Genomic DNA, 27,569 nt, shown 5'->3' with positions numbered 1-27,569 from the left:
TTCGCGAAAGCCCTCTTCTCAGTATAAGTTTGTTGAGGCTGACTGAACCTTTTTGGGTAAGCCGTCTCCTGTAGCACCGAACATTTATTACAGAAATTTTCTTGTCGAGTAGATTTTTATGGCCGGAGTGCTTTCTAACTGTTCCTAGTTCGCTTTGCTTTACAAAACAGCAGTAGTAGTCAAAAAACCACGGAGCACTTTGTGGCCTATTGAAAACACCACAGAGCGCTTTGTGGCCTACTCAAAACACCACAGAGCGCTTTGTGGCCTATTCGAAACACCACAGAGCGCTATGTGGTGTTTTATTTTGGGATTTAACATTGAAAACTGGATGGTTCGTTGACTCGCAAATATCTCACAGCTATTTTCTGAAATAATTTGGTTTTTCCAATTTTTCACACCACAAAGCGCTTTGTGGCCTATTCAAAACACCGCAAAGCGCTTTGTGGCCTATTCAATACACCACAAAGCGCTTTGTGGTCGTCATCGTAATCATAGCGATTCTGTCAGTGGAAGTTATACTATGTGGACAAAACTGGCAGAGGGGCTCTCTTATTTTGACAGGGAGGTTGGCAAGATTTTCGCCCCACCCCTTACATTAATTATGCATGCAATTTTTTGACTGACTCGTTCTTTTCACGATTGCTGTTTGAGTATAATGTGATAGTTTGAGATAGTTGCATACATAATTAATGTATGGCGCTGAACGGAAATCGTACCTGGAGGTTAGCAGAGTGCTCTTAAAGAAACCTCTGAAAGGAACCAATAGATTTTCGCAAACGTGCTGAGCAAGGTTATGTTGAACACTATTTCAGTTTTTGTTTTTAGAAAGAAATATCACCGAATCTCCGATATAAGACTCGATACCCTTAAAAGTACTCGTTATGGTTATCAGACAGAGCACTGACTGCTAATGAGATTTGCATTCCTGGGATCGGCTGGAACTAGCTACAACGGGTGCGTGTTACTAACCGGGAGAGACGATGAAATGAAAGCAGAAGGTTGAAAATTAGGAATTCAGTGATACCTCAACCTATCACTTGTTTCGGTTAGAGAATCTTAGAGGGATTTATTATGTTCATTGATTTATAGCTCTATTGTTAGTCCTCGTTTGTAGGCACACCCCTCAGGAATTTAGCATTGAACATGGAATGAAACTTACGTCGGATACTGATACGGGTATTTCTTTTTTTTAACAAGTCTATGGATCTCGCCACAACATTGCAAGGCGAAGAACTCGACCAATGTTTTACCAACACGGACCTCATACTAGTTCAATAACATAATTCAGTTATGACAAAGAAGATTACAAATCTTTTTTTATTTATTTATGGCTAGACTGGAATTTATACAACTGGTGTTTTCATGAGCAGGTATAATTACCATTATCACTATCAACTGGAATCTTATAGATCTTTCTACACACGGGCGAACCAAAACAATCTGACTTGTGACCTTGAATTAATTGGCTTGAGTTATCTGCAATGCTCACGTATGATACAAACCGTTGCTTTATCCAAACATTTTCGAAAATTATATTTTAGGGCATGTTTTTAGCCTGTGTTGTAAAACCACTATAATCTTGAGATTTGTATTGTTACAAAGGCAAAATAACCAAAGTTAGAATTAGTTTGAGAAATTCTATTTTTGACAGATAAATGCCTTTTGGACATACTAATATAATACTTACCATTGCATTTACAGTGGTGCACTTCTAACACAGGCCACCAAACTAATTTTTTTTCATCATTGTTTGATATGTTTTCAACAACTTTCCTATGGCTTCCATTCAAATCTGGCAAATCCAAATTATGAAAAGAAATGTGAGAGGTGGAGTTGTCGACTGATCAACAGGTTACATGATGCTTGATATTTTCACCATTCATGCATTTTGATTAGCTTATTTAAACCAGGGAAGGTGGACACAGTTAGTCAGGCACAACTGTGACTGGGTTCTTATTACAAAGATGAAAAGTTCTGTCAATCTTTTGTCCCTTAAATCTAGATCCAACAAACTAGTCACAGGCAACACAGTGATTTGTGGTTCATTTAGTAAAAAAAAAAGTAATGACATATTTTCTTCAGCCTTTGAGCTTGGGCTAATTTCAATAAGCTGTTGTAAATGTAGAACAATCAAAACAATTTCAGACTCATCCTCTATTTACTTAATTATTACTTATTAATACATCTGTTAAAGAAATCCTGATAAAAATTTAAAAAATCTACGAAATAAATACTGATTTTATCTCTGTCACTAAACTCATCCTCTATTAACTTTCTGTAGAGGTGTTCATCATCATTGTCTTGTTCTTCTTGCCCTTCCGCTTGTTCTTCTTGATCCTCTTGTCCTTCTTCTTCTTGTCTTCTTCTAACTTCCCCTCCTCCTCATCGATCATATCATCTAATGCCTCCAGGTATGGTTTGGCCAGGCTATTAAAAATATGGAGAGGGATTTACTTCATCAATAGACACAACAATATTGTGGAAAACTGAAACTTTCTGTGAAGGGGCCTGTTTCGGCTATTTCGTGTTTTCTTTGTGTCCTTTTTTGTTCCGTATGTTAATGTATTTTTTCACATTCTGCATGCTTTTTTTCTTGCGTCGTATACAAATTTCGTTGCGTATATATTTGTGTTATCCTTTCATGTTCATTTAGTGCTAGTTTATCGTCCGGTACACTTGTATCTTCTTGGTTCCCTGAACCCTGTTGCCAGCATTTTGGTAAGCCGTTTAGTTTATCGTCTGTTTGTATTTTTCTCTTAGTTTTCTGCCGTCTTCAGTTAGTTATTTGTAGTAATTCGTTTCATGTTTATCTTTAGGAATTTACCTTCCTCCTACGGAAAGTGAAATAAATTTGCTGGACTAATTGAAACTCACTTTAAGTTGTGTCTGAAGTCGGCCCTTTGCCTCTTCAGGGCCCATTTCTTGAAACTTCCTGGTTATTCAAGGGCTTGTCAACTTACAAGGACCGTTTTCAGGCTGCTGTTTTGGGCCCAAAGCACCAAACTACCTAATGAAACTGAAATCAGTTTTTAAAAAGAGCATTGGAATTATAATCTAATTATAATCTAATTATAATCTAATTATAATCTAAAGTACAACAGTAATATTATTATAATATTAATTAATTATAATTTATTATAATTTTAATTTAATATTATAAGACGACGGACTTGCCATCTTCAAAAACATCTCCGGACCTCAAGCAGACCGTACAAGGAAGGACATAACAAGACGCTTCAAGACATATGGACTTAACATTACCATACAGACTAACATGAAAATTGTTAACTACCTGGACGTCACCTTCGATCTTACAAAAGGCACCTACTGCCCCTACAGAAAGCCTAACGACGAGCCGCAGTACATCAACACAAAGTCTAACCACCCACCTAACATAATAAAGCAACTTCCAGCATCCATCAATCGCCGTATTTCCGCCAACTCATGCAACGAACACGAATTCAACAAGGCCAAACCAATCTACGAAACTGCTTTGAAAGCCAGCGGATACTCTGAAACACTAATTTACAACGAAGACAATCAACCAACACGCCCCCGACGCAACAGACAAAGAAACATTATATGGTACAACCCTCCATTTAGTAAAAACGTAAAGACAAACATCGGTAGAACATTCCTGAAGCTCATATCTAAGCACTTTCCGAACCAACATAAATACCACAGCCTCTTCAACAAAAACAACGTCAAAGTCAGCTACAGCTGCATGGACAACATGAAAACAGTAATCAACAAACACAACATGAAAATAACAAACGCCGACAACAACGCCAACGCAATCACCGGAGAGCAATGCAACTGCCGCAAAAAAGACCAATGCCCGCTAGACAACAAATGCCTGACTTCCAGTGTAATCTACAACGCACAAGTTACAACTAACAACACAACCAAGAACTACATTGGACTGACAGAAGGAACATTCAAACAGAGATTCTCGCAGCACAAATCCACATTTAAGCACAGAAAACACATCAACAGCACCGAGCTTTCTAAATACATCTGGCAACTACACGACAAAAAACAAGACTTCAACATCAAATGGTCAATTATTAGCCGTGCAAGACCCTACAACAACATTTCCAAACGATGCGACCTCTGCCTCACAGAAAAACTAATGATTATCAAACATAGCAACGACAATCTACTAAACAAAAGATCAGAACTTATTTCTAAATGCCGGCACGAGAACAAATTCTACTTGAAGAACGCTTGACACTTTCTTTATATTGTACTGCACCCACGCAGTTTATACTCGTCCCCGTAATTTCTGTCTTCACACCTATTGTTTTCCAGTATAACTATCACTTATTGTAATGCAACTAGTCCAGCAATTAGCCTATTGTTTAATACCGTGTATATATATCTAGTTGATAGGAATGCTTATCATTAAATACTGTCTGATGAGTGCGTAAGCACGAAACTCGGAGTAACAGCAAATCTTGCCTCTTCGTTATTACTCATATAATTCAAATTATAAATATTCATACTGTATTTTGAAAGTGGAAGTTTTTTCACGAGGAATGTGAACGCCTTAAAGAGATCTTTTCCCGACTGTGCTATCCTAACGACCTTGTGCAGTCAATCATTCGCAGATTTATTGAATCAAAAGTGTCCGAGGATTCACATACTCGAGTGGCTGATAAAAGAGAAGCCCCAGTCAGAATCGTGTTGCTCTACAAGGACCAGAAATCTGCAAACGTAGTACGTAAACAGCTGGCTGACCTCAGTCGGAAGATCAATGCAGATATTACCCCAGTTTACACAAGTAGAAACATCAAGGATGAAATTAAGGTCAGGGAAGACAAGCAGCCTCTTGTGAGTCAACAATGCGTGGTGTATTCATTTCAGTGTGGCCTGTGTGATGCAGGCTATGTCGGTTACACGTGCCGACACCTACACCAACGAATGGAAGAACACAAAGGATCGGCAATCGGAAACCACCTCAGAGAGCAGCACGATATGGGGCCAGAAGACATCGCACAGAGTTTTCGAATCTTAAGAAAGTGTCAGAACAAATTTGGCTGCCTTATTTTTGAAATGTTTTTTATCAAAGAACAGCAACCAGTGCTAAACAAACGGTGCGATTCAATTCGCGCCAAATTATTTGTTTAGAGCAATTCTTGCTAAGATTATTGTATTTTTCCATTGTATACTTTTAACACTTTTTCACATATTTTATCACATTTTAGCGTTCGCCCCATTTTTATCTATTATAAGTTGTTTTTAACATATTTATGGCTATATGCTAATGTAGAAAATTTACTCACTTGAAAATGACCTCGTAGAGGTCGAAACGTCGTGACTTTTTAGCGCTAGTTTTTATTTCAAAATCGATTTCTAAGAAACTACTTATTAACATACTGTATTTCTATACCTAACTAAGAAAACCAGTTTTTGATTAATATGATGCAAATGGACTTCTCTATAAACTTACTTCCTTCAACTTAAATGTCTGCTAATTTTTCACGCAAATAGCAAACCACCAGTTGTGATTGCAGTTACCCGTCTCACTCTACATAGCAATTTTCAATTTGGTTTCAAAATTAACTTGCATTTGGGTTTGCATCACTGTGCTCTGTTTTGCAGCCTGTACTTTCTTTGTTGTGTTGTTTGTAATATTGTTAATACTCTGGTTCTGGTTTCAAGGCACTTCAATGAAAACTGTTCAGACATCACTTCCTTCCTGCATGAGATGAAGTAATAATTAAAAGCACATGCCATTTTTGGTCTGGGACATTGATGTGGATTCCTGGACAGGCCCCCAGAGGAGCTCCCATCTGCTTTCAAAATTATATCATTAGCCTAGCAAAACTAGTGCCAGTCCCAAACCCCACATTAGAATTTAAAATCCTTAAAACTCATAGTCTTGTTGTTATTGGGATAAGATGTTCTAGGTTCCGAGCTACTGTGTCTGAAACACCTCACAAGATTAGAAGCCACAGATTTAGGAAAGCCATTCCCTAACAGAACGTTTTAATCATTGTTCTTTGTTTCTGAATGAGAGAGTCTATTTCACATGTACGAGAAGCCTGGTGTAACAAGGCCTAACCCAAGTAATTTTGCTAAGTCAACGTACTTGACTAGAAAACAAGACATTCTGTCCAGTGTTTGTGTGATTCCTATAAATGTCAATGGATATTCTTTTCAGAGAAATGTCCAGGAAATGGATCAAGCCATCTTCAAATTTGTTGACCGTAAAACATGTCAGATTTATTTGGTTTGTCCATCAACAGCATATCTTCAAAATAACGTCCATAAAACTACTCATTTATAAGGCCACTGTCAAGCATTTTACGAACAATATCATTTTTGAGTTTTGTCATGATAAAAAAAAACAACGGCCTAATGAAGAACCCAACAAAATGCCATCAATTTGGTTGTTGAGTGCTCTCTTAATTAATTTGGTGTTAATCAATTTATTGTCATTAACTCCAAAGAAACCAATCTGAACAACTGTCAGGGCTTGCAAACTCCAATTCCTCTTAGAGTGAAAACAAGGTGTTTTACTTCCACATCTACATGGGAGAGTATCATAATTTACGTGGGTGGTGGTGGTGTATCGAGTTGTGTTTGACAAACCCTTTTCATTTTTTATGTTTCTACATATAGCAATATAAAGGAACTGTTTTTTAACTGTTTAATAGCAAACCACTTTATTTTTAAAAAGTGCCTGTTATTTTTAGTTAAAGTTAATTTGGCTAACAATTCCTTTCTATTTAAATGTATGTTGCTTGAAAACTGTGATCTGGTGGCCCTAGATGCAATTTGAGTTTTTCTGTAATTTTGAAAAGTCAAGCCCCACTGTTTGTTATTAATATTGTATCAAAAGGATAACACCATTCTTATCATGGTTATTCTATTGATTCCGTTTCATCATTACTTAAGGTGGTTCTGCAGTTATTGTGGGCACACTACCCCATGTCAAAGTTTGCAACATAAATTTTGGGGCTTTGAGGTGTTGACTAAGAAATTTTGGGAAATATTTTGTCATTCACTCGGTGATAATGTTACTTAATTCCATTTACTGGGGATAATATTTTTATTCTTACTGGTGTTTGACTGGACCCCATTTTTTGGACAACAACACTACCAGTAAAAAAAATTTTGCTGGCATACTTTTACTCAATTTCTGGAACCAGCTTATTTTGACTTAATACAAACCATGCCCAAGTTTCGGGGAAATCATTTGAGCAGAAGTTCAGAAGTATTAACTTAAAGGTCAAAGACATGTAAACTCAACTCTAACATTCACTGAAAGTTTCTACAATTGACTCTCATTTCCGAAACAAGCCATGAACCCAAATTTTGTGAGAAGCTTGCCCCAAAGCTTGCTAAATAAAAGTGGCTAGTCGATTACTGATCGTGCGAACCATAAAAAGCATTAATCCCTAGCTCTTAAAATACTATAAAATGCTTGATAACCTCATTGAATTTTCAAAGATGCATTTTGCAACAGTATTTGGAAATAACTTTTGTGTCAAAGTCTTTCCACACAAATTGTACGGTACGGCAATATTTTGGCTATAAGTTTTACTGTTGTGACTCAAAAAGAAATGGGGGCACTGTTGTCAGGATTGTAAGCTACTCCCCGACTGATCTCTGGTGAGGAAGAGAAGCAGTTTTATTAATCTATGATTACAAATACAAAATAGGTACTACAGTTACAGGCTGAGCCATCTTTTTGCCATTCCTTAATATATAGTTAAAAAGACAATTATTAATAATAACAATAAAATAAAAATAGCAATAAAAACAACGATGACAACAAAAATAATAACAATAATATTAATGATAATGATGTGCTTCTGGGCATGAATTATGTTTTCATTCATGACAGTTGGTTCATCGTATTTGACCAGTAAAAGTGCTTCACTGGGTCTATTTGTTAGAAAAGTGGAGTCTCATCAAAATGTGTGGGCACAGTTCGTGGATGTTTAAAATCTTGTGAGGGATGTGCTCTATGACTGATTAATCACCCAATGAATTACTGTTGCAACACCAAAACAAGAAGGCAAGTTTATAAAAAAGTTGAGCATTTCTGCAAGTTGAAATTTTCTCGTGAGTGTTAATGGGCAACAAAAGTCTACTAGGTAGGCAACTAAAAAGACACATGGGGAACCAACAAAAACAGAACTAGTTGCCCAAAGGGCAAATTAGCAAGAAAGTTAGTGTCGAACACTGCATTAATAGCCGTCAAGCTCATTCTAAGAGCTTTGTGGCATCCAAAAGTTTTCTTTACTCTGTCTCCTCGACTGCGCAATGTACGGGTCTCCATACATCTGCATGTCCCCTGATCCCAGAAGCTCAAAACACTACAAATCATGCCGATTTGAAATAAAATCAACGCAAACTGGATCACAGATCTGTTACAATCAATCACCACTTGCTGGCCATTATTATGTTTAAATCTAGTTACCAGTTCGAGAAACGTCCGCAGAACGTAATCGCAATGCATGCCTGGAAGGGTCTTTACACCTCGTGCGCGGGAAGACATGGCAGTCGATACAAGACAAATTTTATAAGTCTAAAACCAGTTCTCGCTTTCCAAACTTTGACGCTAGCAACGCTTGACAAATGGGCCACAACTCACGAGAGGGTATTTTTCTTGGGCAAGAACTGCTCTTGGACTTTGCTACCTGGCTCGATCTGACTTCGAATGCCGATAACACGATTACGGTATATCAGCTGCCTTCGAAGTTTCAGAACACATTTTGATTCTTTAAAACGTGCTGATGACTTACGGGTTTATCGAGGCTTTATGATGCCTCTCAACCACCAGGCAGGCACACAAGGTACTTTAAAACAATGCTTAAGATATTAGTTGACAGAGCTCTAATGCGGCACATCTCTTTTTTGTTTGATGGCATTTCGTTTGACGCTCGATCGATTCACGTGTTGTGTTCACATCACAATAACCGGTGTAAACAATCCGTTCCCAGATTTCTGCTCTATATGCTGTGGGATTTGGTTTTGACTTCATACACTATAAACAGTCTGCCTGTTTGCTGTTCAACAAATAAACTCCTAAAGACATGGCTAGGAAAAGCCAAGTTTTTTGCCTACGTTTTAACTCGAAAACAAAGCAAAAACCAGCGACAAAAATACAGAACCACATTTTTCTATTACATGGAAGACCACATGCAAAACTTCAGCTAATTTGGAGCAAGAAAAAAGAAAAGCAACCAAAATCGTCACTTATCCCCTTTTATGACTAGCTTCTTCATTTGGTTTGCAATGTTCTTCTTAGTATTGCTGGAGTACTTAGTGTACAAGAAAAAACTCATAAGCTAACCAGATATTGAAGCATAATATGAGGACATAAGCCCTAAAATTCTTGAGAAAGTGCTGCCATTACAGTTAAGACCCAATTACGTACAGGTAACAAAAAAATGAATTATTTTGGCAAGACACAACTTTAAAAAAGTTATCAATGCATGGCAACTGATACATATCATGGTAAGAGCTGATGCTCACCATCCCTAGTTCCTTCTCTACTACGACTTTCTTCGGTTTGTACATGTTTTCCCTCATTCAACCCATGATGATCATCCATTACTGCAAAAACAGAAATTCAAAGCATTATTGTTAAACACAAAATCACACAAATGCAATTATATTTTAAGTTACACTGACTGTTTTAAAATAACATACATGTACAGCCTTGTAGATTAAAAGCTGTTCCTCAGTAAAGGGAAATTTAAAAGAAAACAAAATTCAATCAGAAACAACTGCAAGAGTATGACTATCTTATCAAGACCTAGGTTTTTAAAGTCTATTTCAACTGACAATGAAACCAAAACAGAACAGACTGAATCTCTAGTGGCAAAGTTTAGCTGGTGAGAACTACATCATATTTACCAAGAGATAAAAGACATCCTTGAGAATAAAAACACAAGTAGATAAACAAACCGTTTTCTCCTTCTTTAATTGTTTTTACATTAAAAGAACAAAAAAAACCCAAGTATCCAAAAACATCAATAAATTCTCCAGAAGATAACAAGAATGGCAATGTTCCTCACACAAGAGCTGGCACAAAGAGATAATGGCAATGCCACCTAATGAAGACATGACAAGGTATTGGCATGTATCCCTATTTAAACAATAGAGTGTTTCTGTCGAGGAACTATCGGTTGATAGTTGCCCCATGGAAATTTGATGTTCTTAAAACAAATATTTGCTCGAGAAGTGAAGCTTCGAGGGCAAATATGCTAGTTTTAAGAACATCAAATTTCCAAGGGACAACTATCAGACCGATAGTTCCGAGACATAAACACTCTATTGTCTTTATCGTTCACCACTAAATTTTCTTCCACGCGCCAGTTCAAAATTCATATTGAATTATTTTCAACTTTTTTAGATGAAAGCCATGGAAGGTCATTGAAGCCAAATGTAAAATTTGAAAAAGAAAACAGACAAAAACCCACTTAATATATTTCAATTGTTTACTTTCTGTAAGCCTGCTTCTTTACAGAAACATTGACACGGACGAGTACTATCCATCCGGGTATTTTCCTCGGACAGGCACTATGGGCTGATAGTGTCTCTCCATGGATGAACACTATCGCGTCACGTAATCAATTTAAACCAATAAGAATCGGAGAAAATTCAGTGGTGAACTATAATATGTACTAATTGGACCAGCCACATAGACAAGGAAACCTAGGCAAGCACTTCTTGAAGCAGCCTCACATGATGACTATACACACTGCGTGTCTACAAAACACTGCTTCATAACAAACAGCTTAAAGGTAGCCAGTCAACAACAGAGGAAAAGAAGAACAGAAGGACAAACAACCCTGACCTTAACTGGTGATTCCTTAGCACTATATTGCGAACGCTTCAAGCACAGAATTTTACACTTATTCAATAGCATCAAACACAAAATCATTACTCGTGGATTGTATGTTATTTGGATTATTTTCGATTCTTTTGCATAAGTTGTTTATTATGTTGTTCCTTATGCTCAAAAATTCATGTATGCCTATCAAAGTTCATCAAAAAACTGTACCTTCCAGCCACCGCAAAATGTAATGCGGAGTGATAAAATAAATAAATAGTACTATTTAAAAGACCTGGCAAAATAGGGTAAGCCTGGTACATCATATCTCTTTTGCAAGCATGGTGACCTATTTTAATTTATTTTTAGAGACTGTGCTTGGTAGGAAACATTCAGGGAAATGTATTGTACATTTGTTTTCATGATTGTGCCCAGGAGATTACTTTAAGCTTACTTTAAAATCGGTAGAAATCATTCCCAATACTGATAGAAGCAAAGAAATACCAGACAAAATAAAGGCTCGAAAGTTCAAACTGTCACAAGAATGGTAAACTCGATTTCTTGACATCCTGAACTAAACTCAAATTTCTTGAACTGTGACCAATTTCAATCCTTGCAATCCTGCACTTTATTTCGAAACTACTGTTTTTGCTTTGCTCTATAGCATTTTTATCCAACTAAGCTGTATATTTGGTGGCATTTGGCGATACAAAGTGGTAATAAGCTGAGTGAAAATTTGCTCTGTCTGCATGACAGCGTTTCTTTATGCCCGTGACGGAGGCAGATCTTAATTGCAAAATGTAAAACACAACAGTGTGGACTATACAAACTAGTGCCAGCTTAGTTCGTGCCGCTTGAAAGCAACACGATCAACAAAACTTAGATTGCTGATGAACATGTCGAAATGGCTTCGTAGACTTGAGCCATATAAATTGCTCACTCCATTTCTACAAACAACATAATACAATACACTACACTTCACAAAGCTTCTTACCAACAATATTAAGCTTCAAAGGCAGCTGTAAATGTGTTTCGTAACATGCAGAAAGATCCGGCAAAACACCCTCACGATAAAAGTCACAATCGATAGGTTTCGAGCTTTCAACTGGCAAACACCGTCCCGTCCCCTAGTAAAATAATCTCTTAGGACACGATCACAACGCATTTTCATTGGAAGAAACAACAACACATACAATTGGTCAAAAGGTGTTAGACATGTCTGCCACGCAGGACGAAAGTGCAACGCTACACCATATTACGCATTATTATGGGATAGCGCATCATGGGATAGCTAGCTGGTTAGGTGATCTGGTTAGGTTCTATGGTTATAGCGGAGCTTCAACCCGCGAAGCGCGCCAGCGAAGCACCATGGGTAAGCAAAATTGGTAACCCATCAAGCCGAGAAAATTTGGTTATGACGTCAGCGTACGAGCGCGCGAACGCCGTCCGTACAGACTCTGGGGGAAGGGGAGGGGCGTCTCGCGGTAGCCCTCACGGGGAAGCTAGGGAATGCCATCTGTTCTGGGCGGGATTTTTCAGAAAAGTCAGGGAAAAAAAAAAAAAATTATTTCTATTTGTTATGTTGACAAACGATCGGAGGGGTTGATCTAACGTTTTCAAGATAGGGTTTAACTGAAGCAGAACGTGAAAGAGAACGGCAGAGAGCAAGGATTGACAGCCAAAGAAGTGGCGAAGAAGATCGCGAAAGAGCGGGCCAGGGCTAGAAAGGAGGCGAGGTAGTACTGAACAGTGCTGTGAATTAGATCAAGTTAAGGCTAGAGAAAGGATATGAAATAATACCGAACAATGCCGTGAGGCAGAGCGAACGACGGCTATAGAAAAGAGCTGGAATACCCGAAAAACTTACTCAGAAGACTACACAACTTCGCGCGTCGAGATGTGCAGCCGTGCAAGAAGTCACATGATTTCATCAGGTGATCAACAAGAGAAATCAAACGTGTTTCTTGTGTTTAGAGGAAAAAACACAGCGGGAAAAGAGTAGTTGATTCGTTGATCTATCGAAAAGATTAGTTCAGTTCAGTCTTCGCAACTTTTGCTGGAAGTTTCTGCCTATAGGATTCAAACTGAAGTGAACTGCCAAATTGTGGTAAGCGACTGTTTTACATGGAAACTTTCGCGTTTTCCATAAAAATTAGGTAGTTGCTTCGGCGAGATAAGCTTAGAAGTTAAGCTTATATTTTCAGTAGGAGTTTTAAAGTCTCCCTGATTATCTGATTTGGAACCATACTGGGAGAAATTTGATAAATTTCAAACAATAAGACTAGAGTCGTTGTTGAATATAAAGTTGCATACTGTAAACAAACAAGCTTAGTTTTCTGTTGTTTTTCGCCGTATACCGATAACCTCACGTCTAAAAGTAATAGAACTGTATTTGTAAATACTGCCAGCCGAGTTTTGAAGTTTTCTTTGTTTTAGTAAGGACAGCCGCTTTGTAGACTGCTATAATTTCTTCTTCTGTTTACCTTGGGAAGAAGGAAAACCATCGATTTGCTACCCTTGACAGCTTTTGACGCTCGTATGTTGTCGTCCATACTGCGTTTACAAATTATGGAGACTTCCTCGTTTTGTTTGGTTAATTTATTGGGTTTAGTGAAATGTTTGGCTGAATTTCTTTTAAGGTTATTGGTAAAAGCCTGGTTAAGCCACGGCCAAAAAAAGGACTGCAAAGCCGTCGGCGAAAATAATATTCAAATTACGCTTTGGCGCGAATAATTATTAAACTTGAACACCGCAAGTCTTTGAGATTTTGGACGTTTTCTGGCTTCTAAATGCATTTGTTGGCTTTAACTGGAATGATAATAAATCTTAAACGAATTTTCTGTAACATTTCTGGTATCCTTCGTTTGATTCAGGTGTAGTGATACCCATATTGTGTTTATGTAGTTTTCCTCGGTTTTGTTGTTGTTGTTGTTGTTGAAATGTCGAATGGATGATTAGTATTACACTAGGCTTGCTGGTGCAGCAAGTATGGAATATAATTTTCCGAAATAGTAAATCCATACACTCTTCTGAAACGTGGTAAATTGCTAACAGCACCTCCATATTCCCCTTTTGCACATGAACATGAACGATTTTTTCTACATCAATCAGTGACCCTGCATGCAGAGAAAGCTCTACACGGAGACGATTCTATTGGTGCCACTGCATTTGGGGATACACGGTCCCTATTTTTCAATTTTTTGGGGGCTTTTCGTGTTCAACTTTGGTGCATGTAGGATATATTTTTTATCCATTTAGCTGTAATTTTACTGATGTCTTAATCAAACATATCTTGGATTTGGTTGACCAAATGCACATATGCATCAAAACCCCCGAGTGTGTTCAGTTGTCTACATGTAGTGAAAGCAAAATATGTGTAGATGGTATAACTTGCTTATAGCTTACTGATTAATTTTTGACATAATTTAATTACAAAATTGTATATTTGATGGGGTCACCCAGTAGTTAACAGTCCCTGTAGTCCACAATCTTCGTGGAGAAAAAAAAACACATCAATTATTGAAGTTGAATTATAAAATTATTAATGGTAGCCCACATGTAAGTATTCATCCACAAAGTGTTATTTTTACCATTAATGCCAGGGGAAGTTTTTCATTGTGAATGTTGCAATGTTGCAGTGGATCTCATTATATTCCTGTATGCTGTTCTTAATACTGTACAGCTGTCATACCTTTAACCGTATCTTTTTACAGTCACTTTTGGGAAGTGTCTTAAGGCTATGTAGAATTCCAGTATTTTTTAAAAGGTAGACAGTATTAATAGCATATTTTATGAAAAAAAAATGAACTATTGATGGATGTACAGCATGAAGGCAAATAGCAATGCACGATTATGTTACAAAATACATGTACAAATTCATGCCACCACTGAGTCAATTGTAAACATTGTAATATTTAGATTTAGCCAAGCCTAAAAGTGGAGCTCCTGGGCCAGGTTGCTCAAAGCCCGAGTAAGCTAACCCAGGATTTTGATGTGAGTTTTGTAACTTTGAGGGTTTTTTTCTGTTTATAATGTCTGGCCTTCTGTTTTGAGTTTCAATAATCTCAAACTCCATAAAACATAAGCAGTGAAAAACATTAGTATACCTTCTGAACAACCCGCCCTGATCAAGAAGTTAACCTAGCTTGAGCCCATGATCCAATAGAAAACCAGTACTTTGTCAGCAGTCAACTTTTTAAAAAACAGGTGACCTTGATGAGCTCTTAACCTGAGCCCGTGATATGGTCACATAATACTGGTCAGCAGATACCTTGTTTTGACAGCTGTCAATTGACCATGACATGGATGTCCAATATCATACATGTATGATTAAACTATGGCCGCCATGTTCCGTGGCGTCGGCTTTGTTGGGCGCACCTGCCATGATCCACACTGCTAGACATGTTGACCATGAAAAAATAGTTCTATGGTTTTCTACTTGTATGTGTGCATGTGGTTCTGTTTCTATAGTTATGGGACTCCGCTTGGTGGCGGCCCCTGGGAGTTCTGCTATAAAGGTGGCTGTGTCATATACTGTTTCACATAAAATGGAAAGAAGCAATAAGTTCATGGTTTAAGGTTACTGTATACCTTGAGAGGTGTTTCGCATCCAAGAGAAGGAATGCTCCCCTTTCACACCGTACTGTAGCTACCTAAACCCCTATATCAAATTAAAGCTTATAGAGCTGGTTATCAAATGAGACCAAGAATTTTGAAAGAAAATGAATTATCCAGTTATCCAGGCCCCCTAAGGGGAGTGTCCAAATCACCTTTAGAAAGCTACAGGTCAATGCAATTTTTTTGCTAATTTAATATGTTACTCAGATTCTAGACCCAAAGTGCTTAAACATTACAATATGTCTGCATTTTGCCATATTCAATTTCAGTGAACATAAAAGCTACAGAACAATTTTGAAATAGGATTAAAAAACTATATGAAGTGATTGTACAAAAATCACTCTTGGGAAAAAAAAAATTCAAAATAAAATATCCCCTGACATGTTTTTGTTGTTTACATGTCAAATTAGCTACATCGCTTAGATGCAGGCACATGGTAACCCTAAAGACACAGCATTTACGACAGAGTGATTCTAAACTATATCCTTATTCTAGATCTAGACTACACAATTATATCATGGTCACTGAAGACTGCATAACCTTCATGATCTAAAGGCAAGGACAAAATCAGATCTACTGACTTTTTCAAAAAGAGGAAGCTTGGGATTGCATAACCCCAGATATGCATGTTTGCCAAGGTGACTTGACATCCCAATTTGTTTATATTTTGTTTTTGTTTTTTTTTAACCAGCACATTCAATGCAGACTGAGGACAACAAAAGAAAAGCCACTAACTGGAATGCAAACAGTTTTAAGACCTAAATGGAAGATCAAGATGTCTACAATTATTTGGACCAGGACAATAAACATAAACTGAGAAGAACGTTGAAGCCACTAGATGGAATGCAAACAATTCATAGACACTGCAAAATTGTTACTCTTTTCTTTTCAGTCCAGACTGAAGTGTCATCATGTTCAAAATCATATATTTCATGAAAAGGTTGCAAGGATCATATTTGAAATAATTTTCCTAATAGGTCTATTGCAATAGTGGATGACATCACCCCAGCAAAGACAGGAAGATCTTCCAGTGTCATTTGTTGATTGCAATTATACAAAGTAAGTAAGAGAGATACCAAGTAAGAGAGACATGCTAATTAAACTTTGACAATCCTACCTGCAAGACAACTCAGAAGACTTGCATGAACTCTTCAGATCACATGAAATACATCAAATGAATGGTTCTTGATCCTTCTCAAACAGTACTCAACAATCAATGACACAAGATGCAACTATGGTACTGACAAACATGATGCCTGTGCTAACCTTTCATGAAAGCATATACATTGCTGATGAAAACTTTAAATAAGCATAAAAGCAAATGACTTTTAATTAATTAAATTAGGAAAAAAGTAGACAGAGTTCTAGAGCTGGTATTCTTGGTTTGCACTGTCACACAAAAATTAATTTGAATTGACCATTCAGTGGATAAATTCAAGACATTGTGATATTATAGGAGATAAATAAAGAAGACACCTTTCCAAGTTTTAGCTCTACAGGCTGTGCATCTTCCCAAGCTTCAGATTTTTGTTGAAATATTTTGCGCAAATTTACAGAGCCCAGTATGAAACTGCCATGTTGGTGTACCTCCATTGTACACCAACATTGCAGCAGGCAAATGTTGTAAACATCTGGAAGTTACTTTGGATATCTAGGTGGCTGATTAACTGAACTGAACAAGCAAACATCTAAATATTAAGCACTTTTCCTAATACTTTAACTTCTAAAAAGGCTAAAAGCCACGAGATAAGTAAATATTTTTTGACAAATGCTTTCGTAGCTTCATGTTACGCACCACCATAACTCTGAAATTCAAAATGTGCTTGTTTCCAGACAAAGTAAGTTATTAAGGTGAAAGTTGTTAAAAGATATAAATTTACATCTACATCTACATTTATTTAGTTGATAAAGTCCCGCAAGACATCACATCAACTGTACCAAACATATATGCACATATGCATAAGCTAGACAAAAAGGATAATTAAAAAATAATTCTTAAGTACAATTTACTTTACTTACACCCCTCTTATGCCTGATGAGGATAAAAACTTTAACTGGTGAGTCTTTAGTTTTGGATTTTAGAAAATGATCATGTCACGTGCAAATGAAGATTATCCTTGAGGTCAGATTGGGTAAGATTTGAGTCCTAGATTGAATGGTTTTTTTAGCATGAACATCTCAATATTGATTTTATTTCAAACAAATTAGAACCTAGAAGTTCACTAAATAGCTTAATTATTTAAGTACCTGTATTACCTGTAAGGCTTATAAGTTAAGGGAAAACAGCAAGTTCAAGTCCTTCTACATGTACATGAGGGAGTTGTTTGACTCAAGAAAATAGCTTTTAGCTTCTGAACTTATTAGCTGGCAAAGAAAGTCATGTCTGATAGCACAAAGCCTAGCAGTTCCTTGGGAAATTCTTTGAAGAAATTCAAACTACAGAAGTACTGTGAGAGATTAAATTTTTTGGGGCTAGCGAGAATGACTTTTAGACAAGTACATCATAGTTACAGCTTACTGAGAGGATAGGCCAAAAAATTGGTTTTCATTTCTCCACACCCTGCTTATACTTAGTTATACTTTGCGAGATGGTGCAAACCGTTCCAGCAGAAGTGAAGAGCACTAATTGTATCTTCAAGTTACATGCAAAAATCTCCAACTTTACACAAGGGTACACTTATCTATTAACTTTTGATATTTTTGGGGCAGATATGGTAGAGATTTAGGAACTGAGTAAAGAAAGGATATAATGATTAATTATAATGCTGTCTTTCTGCTTAAGGAGGCAATAAGAATGTCACCAAGCACAGGAGACAGTTTTGTTACATGATCAAAATTTCCATTACATTGAAAATGCATGCTCTTTTGTCAATGATCAAATCTACAGGTGGATATACACAACTTCTCCCACTTCATATGAATGTCCTAAATATAATGGGTGACACCTCAGAATGTCTGAAAAATTAACTACCCTGAAAATTGATGCTTGAAGTACAAACAGCCCTATGCATGTTAAGCTTGCTTGCCAATAGGAGAGGAGTGATGTGAGTAAACAATTGAAAATCTTTTATGTTGTACTTTCTGGTTGTGACTCCTGCAAGTCAAAACTACATAAGACAGAAATACCACTAACAGCTTACTTGTTAGGGGTTCAAGCAAAGTTTCCCAATAATGTATTCTTAAAATGCAGGAAACACTATTTTTTAAAGAAATACTTATTACAGTCAAACTCACAAAACCATGAACACCTAAAATATGCCTGGAATGTTTATTGTGTAATAACCAATCACAAGTGAGATCTCAAACCACATAAACCACAGAACAAGGATGTATTGCATAGGTCATGGAACCATAAATTCATGTATAGTTTTGGTTTTCGCTTTGTCCCAGGATAAACACTCTGTCTTTATATATTACTGAAAGTCCACATAATTGCTATCCTTTTGTATCAAGAACCACATCCAGTATTTTAATAGTTTGTGGGATTTTGAAAAACAAGAATCCCCCGATGCTTACAGTTACTCAAGTAAAGCGATGGTTAATTTGACACAGCTATAAATAGGGATGAATAAAAATTTAAAATTTTGGTGGTTTCACTAACTTTGGTATCATCTTTGGTTAAACTAGCAACTCAGTTTGCTCTCCAATAACTGCAAAGGTACCATGCACTTCAATTGTACAATTTTATAACAGTGGTTGGCCTTTTTAGGGACAACACATTATAGTACATTGGCCAAAATACAAATAGTCCAAAAACGAAGAACAGTCTAGAAAGTAAATTTAACAAAGCCCGCAATGATTACAGAATGATTAAGCCTTATTATTGTTTTAGTCAAGCAACACATACTTAGTATAAGCTTTTGCAGACAAGAATAGTACAAATCTGGAATGATATTCCCACAACTCTGGTTACCATTGTACTATCTAGTGAAACCACAACCTGCATGCCTCTTGTATGATTTGTTTGTCAAATAGAACCAATAAATTGTATCCATTTTAGCATTCTGCAAACAGAATATAAATGGACATAAATAAATAAACAAATTAATTATTCAAAATTATTCAAAATTATTCCATTAAATTACTGTAACTAACATAATAGCCACCTAATTTGTTAAAAACTACAACTAGATTCTAACCTGGGACCTACAGAAATTTGATTACCTATGATATTTTGAACTTTAACACCCAACATTTAAGTACATTGTATATGGGAGTAGACTCTTTTTCCTTTATGTTCTAAAGATACTAATTTATGCACTGCATCATTTACTCTGTACTGATGATACTGCTTACAAAATTCCAACAGTTTAGCTGTTCTATACATTTAAATGATTCTGTGGTTATTTTATGAAAGGGCCTGTACGGTCGAATATTCCTTGATGGCCTATGTAATTTAGTAATGTACAAAGATGTTCCGATTTCACTTCCACTTTCCTGGCAATCAAATTAAAAATCGTCAGTGTAAAACGCAGACTGTGGACTGCAAACCGGGGTAAAATGCAGACTGAGAGTGAAATGCAGACTGCAGACTACAGACTTCATAAGTACATATCGTTTTATAATAATAGTATCAGGCGCTGGTCGTAAACATGATTATTCAGGCTAATTGCAGTGAAAGACTGTGCTCCGGTCAGCTGACTCGCGCTCCGGTTAGACTGAATATCACTCCAGTTGGCCTGGACATCACTTAGGTTAGCCTCCAGTTAGCCTGTTTTCGCTTAGGACTCAATGGTCAGTCTACATTTTAGTCTGTAGTTTGCAGTCCGCAGTCTGCGTTTTACACTGACCGAATCAAAAATCTAGTGCAAAATAAGCCTACTTACACTGTAACATTGTAATCAACGCTAAAGCCTACCACTATCAACAATGAAAAATATCAGATGGCTTACCTCTTAATCTTTTCAAGAAAGTACCTATTCGTGTGTCAACATTTCATGGCGTTCAACTTCGAATTTTTCTGTTGCGGATCTTCTTAGACCTTTCGTGAACACGTTGCTTATGATCTGACATGTTTATAACTGAGCGTTAATTTTTCCGATACCTAATAAAGAGGAAAAATCACTTGAAACCTAAAAACTCTGATCAAAATGGTTAAATCCGACGTGTTTTGCAGGGTTATATACTTGCCACGAGCGGCGAATTAATGTCTTGTTCCCAGTGTTCCTCGGCCCCTCTCGAAAGGGGAAAATCCGCTGAGTGCAGGCGCAGCCTACGTGAACGGCGACCCAACATGGGACGATTTGTGCAACGAACGTTCGAAGAGATCTAGATAGAAAAAAGTCGTGGGGGAGGGGGAAGGGGTGGCCTCTTAAGTTCCCCTGAAATTTGCCCATGAATTAAGGCTCAATTTTCGTTTTCATTATCACATCACCTAAACTGCGAGCAGTCTCTCTCTTCCTCGAAAATCCATGGGGAAGAACGCAAAACAAGTAAGCCCGCGAGCGTGACTCATGACTGTGAGCGTGACGTGCGAGCAACGATGCCGCGAGCCGCTAGTAGCGCGGACATCGGAAGACGGCTGCTAGCGGCTCGCGGCATTGCCATTCGTCGCTCGCACGTCACGCTCACAGCCACACTCGCACGCTTACTTGTTTTGCGTTCTTTCCCACGGTTTTCGGTATAGCATGCGTGGGGCCGCGTACACGAGGAATGTGTTCAATACAGCAGAACCCTTTCTCTGTTCTTCTAACACGTTGATTTATTTGGTACATACAATTCAGCCCAATAGCCCTTTAAGTTTAATGCTTAGCTATTTTTTATTTGCATTACAATGTAATCCAACACGGATGCCATGCAAGTTGGATTATAAACAATTTATTGGCTGAGGTTTTTGTGATATCCGGAATAATCAAGGTGGAGGTAAGTGAAGCTGATAACACTAAGCGAGCCCTTGATTATTTCGGATATCACAAAAACCGAATCTAATAATTGTTTTCTTATACATTGATTTAAAGAAAATAACGACAAACGCATTACCGCACCGAACACAGTTTATTTTCGACAAGCCATGTTCTTACTTCGCTGTCCGTGAACTTGACGTTACTCTTGAAAATCATGCATGGCGCGCGCAACCTACAGATTATTCACTGATCTGCTAGCAGATTAGTGAATAATCTGTAGGTTGTGCTGTTTCCTAGAATTAACTGTAGTTTTTTTTTTTAGCCAATGAGAAGACAGATGGTGACTACAATGTATAATGATTTTAACTATTAACAACATCCAACTAAAATTCTGAGGAGCTCCGCTTTTAGGCCTGGCTAAATCTGTATATTAAATAATATACCTGTGTGCAGTCCTGTGTGTACTGTGTACTTCAAACTGAGGCGTAATGTCTTCGTACATCTCAAAGACGCAACACTTGCTGTTAATCATATGGCTTGCTGTCTTCACCGCATTTGCTTTGATAGGTTTTCGAGATTTCCTTACGAACTTGGAGGAGAACAGGTGTGATATGACATGGATGTACGAATGGCCGCGGTACATAAAAGTGCCTCTGTGGAAAGGAACAGCAAAACGTTTTCCAAAGTATGCCTTATACCTTTATGGAGAAGGAGAATATGCAGATAGATCTAAAGGTCTTCGGTTGTCCGGAATCCCCGCTCTTTTTGTTCCCGGCAGTGCAGGAAGTTACAAGCAAGCTCGATCACTTGCGTCAGTAGCGTTAAGGAAGGTAGAAAGTCTGACATCTAAAGTCCATTTTAATTACTTTACGGCTGATTTAGATGAATCGCTGTCTGGCTTATTTGGAGGTGTATTGTATGAACAAACTGAATTTATAAGAGTTTGTGTGACACGGATCCTCTGGTTATACATGTATGAGAAGATCAAAAATCCACCAACATCTGTTGTACTTGTAGGGCATTCAATGGGTGGTTTGATTGCAAGAGGTTTGTTTACGTTGCCAAAGTTTGATCCAAGTGTTGTTCATACAATCATTACCTTTGGAACACCTCATTGCCATCCTGTCCTGTCCCTTGATCCACAGTTGGCGGACTATTATGAAACAGTAAACAGTTTTTGGAAAAGTCAAGCATTTAGTAATGATACTGAAGCAAGATTGAAGAATATAACTCTAGTGTCAGTGAGTGGTGGACTCAGAGATGTGTTGGTGCGATCAAGTCCCTCTTCCATGAACCATTTAGCTTCACAGTCGCAAGCTATCAGTCTTGTGACAACTTCTGTACCAAAAGCATGGCTCAGTGTTGACCACCTGTGCCTATGCTGGTGTCGACAACTAGTGCTAGTGACTAACCGTGCATTATTTGATATGATTGATCCAGGGAAAGGACAAATAATGGAAAATAAGCAACATAGAATGAAAATTTTTGAGCATTACTTTGTCAAGAATCCAGGACAATCAGCAGTTACTCTCAGTAATACTAGCAATGTACTCATAAAAAGAACAGATAAGGATTTTAGTCTAGTTGTTTTGCATAAGAGGCTGTGGAGATTCAAAGGAAGTGGCAAAACTGTAAATACACAAAACCTTTTTCTATTTTCTAAAGAGGAATGGTCTGCAACACATGATTATTTAATGATAATCACAACCATCGACTCTGACCAGTGGTTATATGGGTGTCAGGAGGTTTCTGGTCAAGCTTGTACTAACATTTCAAGCTTATCTCACCTTGCAGAGGTACTTCCTTGGGGTAGCTCAACAATGAAGTATGCAAAGCTTGAGCTCAATCATTTTCCAGAAATACCATATTTTGCTGTTAGTATACCCGATTCAAGAAAATCCACCATTGTTTGGTCGGAGTATCAATCATCCAGCGGCACAGAGTATGATGTGGAATTACCAGGAGTGTTATCTAAAAGGTCAAAGGTTCTTGATATTGCTTCTGATTCTCTTTTTGCTAACATAACTTTAAAATCTGTAGTAAAGAGTTGGAAGGTGTACATTTTTGACATTGAACCCATAGACTGTGATACCAGAAGGTCAGTGTTGATAGCAAGAATTCATGTACCCTGGTTCAATGAAGATGTGTACAATTTCTCAAGCAATGGTTCAACAAAACTTGTATTACAATTACATCACCCAAAGCCAAAAGGAAACAAACACCATGTCCAGATGCATCTGTGGTTAGATCCGAAGTGTTCATATAGAGTGAGTGCTCAATATGACTTTTATCAAACACTTGGCCAGATATACAGATTTTATGCGGTACAGCTCTTTTGTTGGACATTTACAATTGTATTGCTAGTGTTTGCATGGCAGCTCTCATCAATCAGCATTGAACAACAGTGTGAGTCATTCTTCAGTCTGATTTCAAATGTGTCAAAGAGCCTCAGAGGTCTGCTTCTGGTTGCACAAAGTCATTTCTTTGTCTCACAATTTGTTCTTGCATTTTTTTTACTGAATGGTGAGAGTGGCCAACATAGCTGGCTTCCGAACGTTGATGACTTGAAGACCTTTATTTGGTTGCTGCCACTGGTTCTAATTATATCAACAGCTGTAATTATTGTCATTGCTTTATTTGTGTGGACTGGCCTGTTTGTAAGGTTTGGTGGTTTAATTTTAAGTCATTTGAAATTGTCACTTTATGTGCAAACTGGAATTGGAGTTAAGGACTGGATATGTGGAACTGTCATCATTATAATATCACTTCTTTTCTGTGGAACTTTGAGCCTTATTTTGATCTTCATTTTGTGTCTTTGGAGAACTTGGAAATATGCCGCTCTTGTTAAGATATGCAAGAGTCAATTACCTAAGCAGAGAAACCATAGGCAGATAACCATAATAGAAAGCCTGGAAAACTTTGGCTTGACTTTGTGTGTCCTGATTTTGCTACTGATCATTATTAATTTCCCAGCGTTGGTAATCTGGGCAAAAAACTTGACATTTTCTTACCATCTTCATTCAGATCACACCACTTTAATTTCAATTATTATTGGTGTAAACATGATTGGATTTCAGCCACTGATAAAGGTTCCTCGTTCTCTGGTGTACCTGTGCTTTATAACAAGTATTGCTGTGACACAAACTGCAATCATCCCTCTGCACATGATACCCTATACTGTTTGCTTTCTTTTTACTGTGTTAAATGCGTCTCAGTTTGTTGGTAGATTTAAAAGGCAGAAAGAAGATTGAAGCAACAGACAACACTATAAATAGTTTTATTAGTAAAAGACTACAGATATGCAATATTTAATTCTCAATTTCCTTTTGTATTATTTTTGCTTTTGTTATGACTACATGTATTGTTATTGAAACCCTTCTATAAGGAAGTGTCATAAAGTTATACCTGTATATCGCTATAGGAACCCAGATGTAATGCTAGCTGTTGACATATGATTACCCAACCAAAGAGAATTTACATTTTGACAATCCAAATGAATTAGTTGTTTTCGTTCATTTTCTTTCAGTGTTTCTAAAGGAAATATAGTCGAACCTCCCATAAGCGACCACCCAAAATGTCAAGCCTATGTGGTCGCTTGCGGGAGGTTGGCGCTTACGAGAGATTAGACCACATTGGGTCAAAATTTTGCGTCATTAGCATATGGTAACTGCAGAGACTTCATGAATGAATGTTTTATTCATGGAAAGTCAATTCTGAGAAAAATAAGGTACGTCCCATTGAGAAATTTGCGCTCTATTATCTGTCAAGTGGTCGCTTACGAGAGGTTAAAAACAAAAGAAAATTTCAGACTATTAGTTCTGAAAGTGGTCGCAGTCGCTTACGAGAGGCGGTCGCTTACAAGAGGTTCCAAATATAGTGATTTGTCTTGACAACGTTTGGTCTTTTGGAAAACTGGTCGCTGAGGAGAGGTGGTCGCAATCGGAGGTTCGAGGGATCATGTTTTACTTAAGGCATCTGTCGGTCAAGTATCGGCCGATACCATCGCCCACCGACAATCGGTCGACATATCGGCCAATACGCGGCCGATATAACTGATCCCAGTTTACCGACCGTACATGATATACCCGAAAACGGATTTTTTTCTGAGGTCAGTTTTTCAGAATCGACGTCGGTTGCACAGATCCAACAAAAAACTGATCCGTCCGTCGATGTCTGTCGATATGTCGGCCGAGTGTCAGTCGACATATCGACCGAGTTGTCGGTCGACATATCGACCGATAGTGTCGACCGATACTCGGCCGACAGATGCCTTAAGTACACATGATCCGGTTCGACTGCATAGGATGTTTTCTCCACGTTAGTTCGTGTTTCTACTGAGTTATGCATCAGTCAATTCCAGCTGTGCCCATCCCTCCAGCCCCACTCCTCCCTGGACATTGGTTGTGTTTGATATTTGCAGACTGCATTTAGGCCTTAATAGGTTCTGGTTAGCCTGAATATCACTCAGATTAGCCTGAACAACACTCGGGTTTGGCTGTATAATATGTTTGGCTCTCAGAATTGGAAATGGAATGGGATATTACTTAAGAGTGCCTGCCTGTAAAAATCAGACAAATTCTTGATTTCGCGGCAAGGGTCGAAAATTCGATTTCGCTCATATTCTTATGGTAGATGGGCTAGGGCATGACAAAAACTACTGGACAGTTTTTTTGGCAAAATATCCTTTTATTTCAAAGAAATATGCAAATTACCAAATTCCGTTAAAATCGTCATTTGACGCGCCATTTTATTAAACAAGTTTGAGAGCCTCGCATGCAAAACCACATCATTCTTCCGTCTTTAAAACACTCAAATATTTTTTTTGCGATGTTTAAATATGTACTGGGTTGGTTTTAGGGAATGTTGCGTTGTCTCTTTGGGTGCAGAATAATTAAATCTCGAAGACGTGTATTTCATTCACTTAAAAGTACTTCGTGAATATAATTAATTTTCATCATGTGCGAAACCTTCAAATGGATCAAGCTTCAGGTGGTTGAATTGCAGAAGGATGGTCTACAGATTCCTGTAAAAATTTCTTTGGGCAAATGATTGTGAGCGACGCGAGAGCTTTTCAAAGTACGTCAAAAATGCAAATATTTGACCATCCGTCGTCAAATTTCAATTTACGGGTTAGACGTATATTTTAGCATGCGCCACACGACTTAACCTATAATAAGTTGAAATAGACACAGAGCTGATAATTTCGAAATGTTCTAACCTTATTTGTTGTAAAAGGCACGTCCAAAGCCGATTTGACGTGTGTCTAGTCGATCTCTCGCCATTCGTCGCACATAAAGCAGAAGTTTGCTATTGTTTACACAAGGTTAACATCCCAATGTACATCGCCTACTGTCAACCTATTATAGGTCGAATACTATGAATCTGTGACCATCTATCTGCGCTGATGAACATCACTGCATCTAAGTCTAAAACGGCTGAGTCATTTGTAGATAGTTGCTTGCTTTACGCTTCGCCAAAATATTGCGTTTGATCGATTGCTGACCATTGCTGATAAGCATGTCGGCGCAGCACAATCTTACAGCCGTTATTTGTTCGTCACGCAATGCTGTCACGGCATATGCTGCACATTTTGATCTATTTTGTATAGAGTACTCTCAGGATAAGTGAAACAATTTAATCATTGTCCATCTGTTTGTTCATATATATAATAATATGTGTATATTTATATAATCGTGTTCTATAGTGTACGTGGCGTCGGTCCTAATAACGTTTGTTGTACGCTCTGACGTTTCAGACAACAGCTGATAAAGCTAGTGCCTGTACTCACTAGAATTTTAAGAAAATCGCCATAAACAAATTATAGATCAATGAAGCAAGAACTAGCTGAAATAAAAATAGGAAATCACAACGTGTCTAATTCGTGAGAAAAACAGACTAAATTTAATTAGTAATTACGTGAGTAAATAGCCCTAGCCATGCCATTTTATTTGGCGTATTTTGTTTGCTTAGTGGCGAGGCATTGGTATGTAACAGAAAATAGTGGACTGTTTTCAATACAGTCCAAAATTATCGTCACTAAAATATTGTAAATAAAACGCCTATTGACCGGTTACCTCCGCGGCCACCATTTGGTCATTCCGATAAGGGTTTCATTATTGTCCTTACCCCTATTAAGCGGCCACTCAAAATTTAAGAACTTTGTTTTGGAAAGGGCGATGGCAGATAAGAGTCTGAAATTGAAGGTGCATGACGAGTGATAATTCAAACACACGTCTATCATGATTGTCTTGAACTGACTCCATGTTCACCAAGAAATTTATAACCCGACAGTGAAAAATTAAATATTCAAG

The 27,569-nt window shown here is 37.7% G+C and overlaps 1 protein-coding gene and 2 long non-coding RNA genes across 5 annotated transcripts; 2 read left to right on the top strand and 1 right to left on the bottom strand.

Moving 5' to 3' along the window:
* Positions 1–62: 62 nt before the first annotated feature.
* Positions 63–21,598, bottom strand: LOC145486592 (uncharacterized). 3 transcript variants are annotated; one of them, XR_014049308.1, is made up of 4 exons: positions 20,308–21,584; positions 11,793–19,419; positions 9,496–9,576; positions 63–2,430 (listed from the first exon to the last, which is right to left on the bottom strand). It is a non-coding gene; the product is annotated as an uncharacterized LOC145486592 (long non-coding RNA). The 3 variants fall into 3 exon arrangements; XR_014049309.1 differs by lacking the exon at positions 63–2,430 and having other exon boundaries at positions 4,499–9,576; positions 19,263–19,419; positions 20,308–21,598; XR_014049307.1 differs by lacking the exon at positions 63–2,430 and having other exon boundaries at positions 4,499–9,576.
* On the top strand, positions 9,567–16,599 carry LOC145486593 (uncharacterized). The gene is made up of 2 exons (XR_014049310.1): positions 9,567–10,150; positions 10,271–16,599. It is a non-coding gene; the product is annotated as an uncharacterized LOC145486593 (long non-coding RNA).
* A 98-nt stretch (positions 21,599–21,696) lies between the features above and the next one.
* LOC145486956 (GPI inositol-deacylase-like) lies at positions 21,697–27,121 on the top strand. Its single transcript, XM_081465657.1, has one exon. It carries the CDS (start codon positions 21,747–21,749, stop codon positions 24,507–24,509), a length of 2,763 nt encoding a protein of 920 aa, XP_081321783.1. The 5' UTR covers positions 21,697–21,746; the 3' UTR covers positions 24,510–27,121.
* The last annotated feature ends 448 nt before the right edge of the window (positions 27,122–27,569 follow it).

Source organism: Orbicella franksi, chromosome 5, assembly GCF_964199315.1.
Source record: "Orbicella franksi chromosome 5, jaOrbFran1.1, whole genome shotgun sequence".
In the NCBI taxonomy this organism is placed as follows: Eukaryota; Metazoa; Cnidaria; class Anthozoa; order Scleractinia; family Merulinidae; genus Orbicella; species Orbicella franksi.
The sequence above is the reverse complement of the archived record's forward strand: the minus strand, read 5'-3'. Positions and strand labels throughout refer to the sequence as shown.